Below are 9,825 nucleotides of genomic sequence, written 5' to 3' on the forward strand. Positions count from 1 at the left end.
AAGGGCTTGTTCTTTTATTTGGTATCTACATTTCAAGACACATTATAAGCTTTCATATTTATAATCAAATAAGGAACATATATAGTTGATATTTTTTTTATATAATTATGTATTTTTTGTGCAGTTAATCTATAATCGAATAAAGGAAATATTATTTGAAAATTTTATTTATATTGTTTATTTGTTTCTCTATGTTGATTTCCAATTATATATTTATGTTGTTTATGTTATTAACCTTTGAAATAGAAATATGGATGTTGATGACGAGGGAGATGAGACTGAAATATATGATATGCATCAGACTAGAAATATATGACTTAGTTATGAGATGAAACTGTTGAGTAGTTAAAGCAAAATATGAAATGAATAATTAAAAAAAATTATTATGGTTGTTTAAATTATATTTTCAGTGTTGTAAAACTAGAATTATTTAAATTTCAGTTTTGAAAAACTTTTTTAAGTTTAAAATCAATGTATTTATATTACTATTTATTTTAACAACTTGCAAACGTTAATAAAACAAATAATTTTCTTCTTATACATTACAAACATTTGATCCGACAAGAGTGCATACATCTTATCTCTTAGAAAACAAACATCATTTTAATTTGTTAAGTATTATCTTCTTAATTTTCTTCCTAATTATTTTTCTATCCTTTTCAAATGATGATAAATATGTTAAAATATAATTAATATTATCTAAATATAATATTTATCACCTTTTCATATGAATAAAAATATAAATAGAAAAAAAGAATAAAAATATAAGTAGAAAAAAAAGTTAGGATAATATTTAAATTTTCACTAATAAATTATGTTATTAACTTATTTTGGATGGAGAGTTATTTTAAGGCGAAACAAAATATATTGTATAAATTTAATAATAAAAGAAATTCATTTTATTTATTTATTGATGTTTTAAATACTGTGTGTGCAGGGGTCGTGTCGGCTTCAACCAGGCAAAGACCATCAATAATCCATCATCTTTAATCTTCCCCTTTTCACCTTTACTCTTTTCTTCGAAACCCTAATCATTTACTATAACACACATCTTTCTATCAACTCCTTCTTTGATCCTCAATTTTTGCGTTCGTTAGATTGCGATTGGTGTGGATATGTTGGATGCTGTGGATTCTCATTGATTTTCCGTCACTTTTGCTTCAATCTGTGGGCACATTCATTGTAAGTTGTTCATATGTCCCGTTGATTGTTTTTGATTCTAGTTTGTTTCGTGTATAATAACTTTTTTATTCTTTTAGAGCTGTTGAAATTCTGTTGACTTAAATCTGAATACAATTAACTTCGATTTTTGTTCCTTCAAATTTATTTCATTGTTGTGTCCGATCTATTGTGTCTGGATATCATGTTTGATCTGCAATCCACGGATATACGTTTTTCGGTGTACCTCGTATGGAGTATGGTAGATGGAAATGATGGATGTAGTCGGGTAGGTGAAGATACTTTAGACGATAGTTTGACAGTGTAATTTAAATGCCTTTTCCATTTCCATAAGCTTTTTCTCGGATAATGTTCAAGCTTTTGGATTTTTGCGAACTACAAAAAACTTGTGAATCGGCTCACTTTGTGAAGAGATTTATCTGAGTCCAATTAGGAGCATACGATTCACCCATGAAACATTCAGTGCTTTCTTGATGATGTTGGAGGTGGAATACCAGTGTCTTACAGACCATATGTCTTGTAGTAGACTAGTACTTTTTGATTAATGTTATGGAGTTCTTTTTGATTACATACTGACTACCACTCTGGTTATTCTTTGTGTTTGTGTTTGTTACAGGTACTCAATACAAGACTGTGCTTCAGTGCTCACACTTTGTTATATCTAGTGTTGCTCCCTAAATTAAATTGTTTTCTTCATGGCACATGTTGCTGCTACTCATTTTCCTGGAGGGCCTCAATCAGGTTATAACTAATTATCTTTTTAAAAAATCGGTATCAAACACATATGCACATCAATACAGTAATTCACATATGTTTGTTATATAATATAATACTCATGTTTTTCAGGATCCTCTGGTGATGCCATATACAAAGAATTGTGGCATGCCTGTGCTGGCCCTCTTGTCAATGTCCCTCGTGAAGGAGAACGTGTTTATTACTTCCCTCAAGGCCACATGGAACAGGTTTGTTATATAATTTCCTTTCAAGGCTTCATTTTTAAACTTTTGATGTGAATCTTTTCTTTTTATTTCAAGACCACATGCAATGACACAGAATTTTGGTTATTCTTACAGCTTGAGGCTTCCATGCATCAAGGATTAGACCAGCAGCTCCCATCATTTAATTTACCAGCCAAAATACTATGTAAAGTGATGAATGTTCACCTTCGGGTAAGTCAGTGAGGGTAGTTTAGTCTTTTTCAGAGAGTAATACTCATAATCCATTTGGGTATTCAAGTAATTCAGTTCTGGAATCATTTTTTCAGGCTGAACCAGAAACTGATGAAGTTTATGCACAAATAACACTCTTGCCTGACACAAATGTGAGCTTATTAAGTTATATGTTAAGAATACCATTTTTCTTTTTCTTTTTTTAGTTCAAAATTTATTTTTATGTTCTTTTGTGGATCAGCAAAATGAGGTAACAAGCCCAGATCCTCCACTTCCAGAACCTCCTAATTGCACTGTCCACTCATTCTGCAAGACACTTACTGCATCTGATACAAGCACTCATGGTGGATTCTCTGTTCTTCGTAGGCATGCAGATGACTGTTTGCCCCCACTGGTAACATTTACCATTTTACCCTTCTGTTGGTTTTTCTCTTTCATGCTTACTAACTTTGAGTTTTGTAATCAGGACATGTCCCAACAGCCACCCTGGCAAGAACTGGTTGCTAGTGATCTTCATGGCAACGAATGGCATTTTCGTCATATTTTCCGAGGTTGTTACCCTTTTTGTGACTTTTTCTCATAAATTCTGTTGACTTGTTGACTGATTTTGGATATAAATTTTTCAGGTCAACCTCGTCGTCACTTGTTGACTACTGGATGGAGTGTGTTTGTTAGTGCAAAAAAGTTGGTTGCTGGTGACGCTTTTATCTTTTTAAGGTGAGTTGTATGAAGAATAACTTAAATTAGTGATTAAGTTAATGATTTTCAATAAGTTAACATTATGACCATATTGCCCTCAGGGGGGAAAATGGGGAGCTACGCGTTGGAGTAAGGAGGCTTATGAGACTTTTAAACAATATGCCATCATCTGTGATATCAAGTCATAGCATGCATCTTGGTGTTCTTGCTACTGCCTCTCATGCAATTGCAACTGGAACCCTTTTTTCAGTTTTTTATAAACCAAGGTATTCATTAATCATTAGCCTTAGTGTATTTCTAGTTTCTTTATGAATGAGTGGAAAATTAATATTTTAGTTTGACAAATCAATCAGCAGGAATAATTAATATGGAAAGAACAATTTGCTGTTAATCATCTTAATTGTTATTGGTGGTTTATATTATCAACAAACACGTGATTATGATCATTTATCTTTATAATTTGCTAAATTTGGCACTATTTGTGATCAGAACTAGTCGATCAGAGTTCATTGTGAGCCTTAACAAGTACCTTGAAGCTCAAAACCATAAGCTTTCAGTTGGAATGAGGTTTAAAATGAGATTTGAAGGTGAAGAGGTTCCTGAAAGAAGGTTTAGTGGGACCATAGTTGGTGTTGGAGATACCGCATCATCAAAATGGCTGGATTCTGAATGGCGATCCCTAAAGGTGCTCAGAATAGCATCCTAATTTCATTTCTTCTTATTACAAAATGTATTTTGAAAAGTCTACCCAATTATAGCAATGTCATCTAAATTCAAAAAATGTGGAATGTTTTTGGCTACTTCAGGTTCAATGGGATGAACCCTCATCAATATTACGCCCAGATAGAGTCTCACCTTGGGAACTGGAACCACTTGTAGCATCCAACACTTCATCAAACCCTCAACCTCCACATAGAAATAAGCGGGCTCGTCCTCCCGTCTTACCTTCTTCCATGCCAGATCTTTCCACACTTGGTATTTTATTTAACTCATCTGTTATGCATATCACATGACATGACAGAACAGGTTGTACTGCATTTGTCATGCATTGTACTTTGACTGAGACAGGTGTCAATGGGACAAAAACTACAACTTCTGGTCCTGCCTAAAAAGGTGGGACAAGATGGGACAGAGACTCAGCTCTTGGTTTCTTGTATGTGCAAAAGACAAAAACGCCCTTCTCATCCTTATCATTGAAATAGCCCTAGAACGCCTATCCAGTCAGTCAATCCTCTCCATTCCATCCAGTCCAGGAGAGTCTCTCCTGGACTGGACTAAACTGGATTGACGTGACTGGACAGGCTTTCTAGGGCTATTTCAATGATAAGGATGAGAAGGGCGTTTTTGTCTTTTTGCTCAGACAAGAAACCAAGAGCTGAGTCTCTGTCCCATCTTGTCCTACCTTTTTAGGCAGAACAAGAAGTTGTAGTTTTTGTCCCATTGACACCTGTCTCAGTCACAGTACAATCCATGACAAACACAGTACAACCTGTCATGTCATGTATAACAAAAACACAAGACTTTCAAAATCATTTGTTCCTAATTTTTTCTCTCAATGGAAATTTTTAGGGATGTGGAAACCGCCTGCTGATCGCCACTCAGCATTTCAATATTGTGAGCCACAACGTGGGCGTGATATTTACCCATCAAATAATGTCAACAGTATCTCCCTGAGTTACAGTGAAAATGGTTCTATGCCACCTGTTTCCACCACATCTATTCAATGGTCAAACTTAAGGGAGCCACTAACAGAATCATTTGAACATGTGGCTAATAAAGAAAATGGTGAAAAGAGACAGAGTAATGGGTACAGACTATTTGGAATCGAGTTGCTTGAACACTCAACTGTGGATGAAACTTCACCCGTTGGTATGGGCATGTCTAGAGGAATGACTGAGGAATTACGAATATGCCCTCTAGATACAGAATCTGATATTCCTTCAGCAAGCTGTGAGCCTGAGAAATCTAGTGTGTTGCATACTAGACAAATCCGTAGCTGCACTAAGGTATGTTTTCAGTTGTTCAAACTTTAAATTGTGATTGGTTCAGTATTTAATGTGTTTGAAAAAAAATATTGAATGTGATTTTTGTCATTTTATATATATAATATATATATATATATATATATATATATATATATATATATATATATATATATATATATGATGTAGTATTTATAAATCCTTGCAGGTTCATATGCAAGGAATTGCTGTTGGTAGAGCTGTAGATTTGACACAATTTAATTGTTATGAGGATTTGCTGAGCAAATTAGAAAATATGTTTGAAATTGAAGGTGAACTTCGTGAAGTACCAAAAAAATGGCAAGTTGTATACACGGATGTCGAGGATGACATCATGATGGTTGGAGATGATCCATGGCAGTAAGTTATATACATATCAGAGTTAACATAGAAAGAACGACTTAACAGATGAATCAAGGAAGTTTGACATTCCCCATTAAGTCCCAGCTTTTCACAATTTATTTTTTGTTCTGTTTTCTCATATTTTCTAAACATACAAAAAAAGAGTAAATCACATTTTTGGCCTCAAAAAGTTTTTTTTGTGCAAAAACGGTCCTTATATGAGGTTTTTTTTGTAACCAAGTAAAATGAATATAATTGTTGGGCCAAAATTGCAAAAATTAGCTATGCTTAGGGACAAAACATAGTCATTTTACTTGCAACGTCCTAAATGTTACAAGAACCTCAAATAACAACCAATGTTGCAAGAGAAAATGTTTAGGGGCCAAAATTGCAAAAGTCAGCTATGTTTAGGGACCAAAAGTAGTCATTTTACTTGGTAAAGGGACCAAAAACATTAAAAGAACCTACTCAAATAACGACCAAAGTTGGACAAGAAAACTTTTGGGGACCAAAATTGAAATATCAATTATACTTGGGGACCAAAAATGTAATTACAAAAAAGATTTACGTAAAGTAGAAAATGTAAGGTGGACTAGACAAGCTATCTAGGACTATTTTCGATGACAGATGATGTGGAGGGTATTTTTGTCTTTTACCCAAGCAAGAGATCAAGAGTTGGTAAAAAAATTGCTATTCTTGTCGTATTGACATGCATCTCGATCCATTAATGCACACCAAACACAATACAACTTGTTCTTTTAAGTCGAATATTTAATGTTTTTTGTTTTTTTTTATTTTTTAAATGTGTAGTGAGTTTTGCAATATGGTGAGAAAGATCTTCATATACACTACCGAAGAAGCCAAGAGGCTTTCCCCAAAAATAAAACTTCCAGAAAACGATGAAATAATACAAGGGAAACCGGCTCAAGATAGCACTGAAGAACATTCATCATCAAATGAAGGTTCTGGTTGCTGATTTTTTTTCTAAAAAAATATATATTCTAAGAGTAAAAAACAATTTTTTTTTTTCGGGGGACCTTATAAGGGTCTGATCTTGTTAAGTTTAATATGTTGTTTTGGGTTTACCCACATCTATCCTACAAAGAAAGAGATAGAGTAGTGTGACTAGTTTCTAACGTATTTTATATTATTTTTGATATACGCTGGACTGTTGATTTCTGTATATATAGTACAAATGTTGTCTAGATTGTCTTTTATGTAATTTTTGCTCATTTTTCTCTTGTGAAAATGGAAGATTTGTTGAGCAAACAAGTATTTAGTTTATTAATTAGTTGTACATTCTTGACTTTGGGGAGGATCGATCATAAAAATGGCTACCATTTAGATGAATAGGCAAAATGATTACTAATTTGGTAACTTGATTACTGAAGGTGATATCATGCTATCATGTAGTGATTTTCTTTGTTGCTTTTTTAAACAATTATGGTATGTTTTGGTGCTTTGCTTAAACATTGGTTTTTGAGGTTATGTATTCCCGACACTTGCGATAACTTTTGTTTTAGGATGGTATCATGGCATGTAGGTAGGTAACCCTTGTGTTTCTAGTTTTGCTAGTATTTTGTTGTGATTGAGGTGTTTCTTGCGGGAATGGTTCTATTTCAATGGGTGCTAGAGTGTAATACGTAAAGTTTCTTTAGATTTCGAGTCAGTGTCGTAAGATTGATCATGCTTATTCCTGTTATTGTTGCCAATGCTTCTGTCTCTACCTATTTTGTAAAATGATCGATTTCTGTAATATAGTTCAATACATATCGATTGAAGGCAAATGGGTAACAAGCTGCGTTGCTAGCCCTTTTTGGATAGCAAAACCAATTCTTTTGAAAACTACATTTGTGGATCTAGGAGATATGACATTAGAATGCATGACCCGTTGGACTCTATTGAGGAGCTCCACTGTATCTGGTGCGAGAAAACCAAATGTATCAAATGCAAAAGGAATAAACACATGTTGATTTGCTATACATGCATTCTGGTGCTTTACCACCTTGCACGCATCGGCTTTCAAAGCGGCATGCCCAGCCGTGAAACTCCCGCTCCCCAAACCAACGAGAGGAGAGACCCCAGTAAGATCCACGCACGCATGCTTCCCTCATATCCAAACAAAGACCAAAATGTCAGCCGGTCTAAGTGTGGACCTTCCATCCTCTGGGTCCGTCAAAAAGTTCACAGGCGCTTCTTTCTTCACCGAAATACCAGCACGCCGACAAGCATCAAAGAGAACATCCTGAACCACATCATGTCTATACTTGAAACCAGGGAGCTCTATACAATGAACCGCGTGTTCCCCAAAGGTATCCAAACATGCCTTGCGACAAACTAGACATATCTCGTCAATTGGGAATATGGGAATCATGAGGTGGTAACGAAGGATAGTTCGGTACTCCACAGGAGACATATGTTGGCCAAGACCATCAATAGGGATAATTAGCAGAAAATCCTGAGCATGAGGCGCCCGCAGACACTCAAAGACTGCTTTCTGTCTGACAGTCATGTCAAAGTCGACTTCCATATCTTGGACGATTTTGCTAAAAAGGGCACACGCCAAAGCTTTTTGGGATTTAGGGGGGGGGGTGTCCTTATTAGTGAAACCGCTACAATCAAATCCCGTAATCGTATTGCGAAGACGAGTCATAGCACATAGGTAATCTGAGTCCATACCACATACGCCACTGTCACGTAAGATGTGGTCTTGTAATGCCCAAGATTGGGCCCTCGAGGCTACAAATGCGTAGGAGGAAACCTCGTAGGCCGAGTACAAACCCAAACCACCGAAACGAATACGTAAGGAAGCCAGACGCCACTGAATGTCTCCAAAGAAGGGCCTCCACAAACCACCATATCCTCGATAGACCTGCGCAATCCTTTGTCAAAGAATAACGCTGCCTCTTCTATGTGTATCGGCTGGCATGTCCTTAAACCAAAGACAAGTTTTGCAATACCCATACATGATCGAAGAAAAAGGAGCTCACTCTGCGGGTCACATAGTTGTGGAAGAAGACACATCAAATCAACAACATTGATCGCTCTCTTCATGGCCAGCCCGCTAATAAACCCCGCGTCTCTGCTAACAGCCCCCCCCCCCCCCCCCCCCCCCCAAGGAGCTTCACCCCCAAAGAAGGTCTCCCTATATCTGTTGGGAATAAATCGGCACGAAGCTTCCTACCATCACAGGCGGGCCAAAAAATCTCCGTTTTCTTGATGTTCAACTCCAAACCCAAACCTGGACCATGCAACCAAATTATGTTCAACACTCTAGCCACCTCCTCTGAATCCCCAATGACAGTCTCATCAATTAGAAACTTGATTTTTCTAGTTGCTTCTAGAAAGGGTCAACTATGTCAAATCTGAAATGCTACTGACCATTATGTTTGCTAAGATTCATGGAACCGGTGTGTGTTGTTGACACTTTTTTCACATTTTAAGATTGTTTTCTCGACAACATTATACATAGTTGGCCAGTAGAATCTTAACCTTACAATTTTTTTTCTTGCGAGTTGCGATTGTTTGCAAGCCAATGTAGGCCCCGACTAATCCTCAATATGTTTCCATGATGAAGTATTCAACTTCCTTTTTTTGTTTAAACATCTTAGCCATGTCCTTGCTTGTATATGATTCCTTTCTTAGATCATATTTTGGTGCCTTTACTCTTATTTTCATGGCTTCTTCTTCATCATCTATTACTATGCCATCTTTGAAGCATATGATGATCGGAGATCCAGTTTTTTTCTTCTTCGTTAGTGTTGTGGTTTCTTTTCTTTGATGTATAGAGAGTCAACTCGTCCTATGTATTTTTTTTATTGTTTTTTTCTTTCGATTTTATGTAATTTTGTGATGAAATCAGCTAGTTAATGTTTTCTTTGGTATATATTCTATCTCATGATTAGCCATCTCAACTTCACATTTCACTATTTTACCTGATTTCTCAACTTTCAATAGTATTTCATTTATTGGTTCATTTGTTAATACTCGCACCGGATGGGATTGGAAATATCTTCTTAGTCTGCGTACTGTGTATACTATGTAACTGTTGGGTTTTATTCAAAATTGTTTTCCTAAAAACGCTAAAAACGGAAACGAAAACTTTAAAATTGTGAATAAATTTAAATCATTTTAATCTACCAAATGAATATTTTGCAATCATGGAAATATTAAATCAACTATAAAAGTAAAAAAATATTACAACCTTATAAAACTTTAATTCTCAAGAGAGATTGGTAGTTGATGAAGTGTGGCGAAAACTTCAAGGTAGAAGCTCTCTAGAGGTATCCACCAAATAAGAGTAAACCGCTAAAACATTCTAGTCTTCACTTGTATTAAGTTGTTCTTAAGCCTTAAGACAAATACCAAATAAGTCCAAGGACAAGCAACTAATAGCCTCTTAGTTCATGCACCAA

At 35.6% G+C, this 9,825-nt stretch overlaps 1 protein-coding gene across 1 annotated transcript; it reads left to right on the forward strand.

The window, feature by feature from the left end:
• The first annotated feature begins 935 nt into the window (after positions 1-935).
• LOC111878396 (auxin response factor 1) lies at positions 936-6,615 on the forward strand. The gene is made up of 14 exons (XM_023874903.3): positions 936-1,182; positions 1,796-1,920; positions 2,026-2,141; positions 2,253-2,348; positions 2,444-2,500; positions 2,590-2,742; positions 2,815-2,899; positions 2,975-3,065; positions 3,149-3,313; positions 3,537-3,732; positions 3,854-4,022; positions 4,617-5,053; positions 5,238-5,428; positions 6,221-6,615. Exons 2-14 carry the CDS (start codon positions 1,875-1,877, stop codon positions 6,384-6,386), a joined length of 1,968 nt encoding a protein of 655 aa, XP_023730671.1. The 5' UTR covers positions 936-1,182; positions 1,796-1,874; the 3' UTR covers positions 6,387-6,615.
• The last annotated feature ends 3,210 nt before the right edge of the window (positions 6,616-9,825 follow it).

This window comes from Lactuca sativa, chromosome 7, assembly GCF_002870075.4.
Source record: "Lactuca sativa cultivar Salinas chromosome 7, Lsat_Salinas_v11, whole genome shotgun sequence".
Classification (NCBI taxonomy): Eukaryota; Viridiplantae; Streptophyta; class Magnoliopsida; order Asterales; family Asteraceae; genus Lactuca; species Lactuca sativa.

Excerpts from the sequence above, each read along its gene's own strand:
- LOC111878396 (XM_023874903.3), top strand. The coding sequence starts at position 1,875 with ATGGCACATGTTGCTGCTACTCATTTTCCTGGAGGGCCTCAATCAG. Across the intron at positions 2,142-2,252 it reads CTCAAGGCCACATGGAACAG|CTTGAGGCTTCCATGCATCA; the intron begins GTTTGTTATATA and ends TTATTCTTACAG. Across the intron at positions 3,733-3,853 it reads CTGAATGGCGATCCCTAAAG|GTTCAATGGGATGAACCCTC; the intron begins GTGCTCAGAATA and ends TGGCTACTTCAG.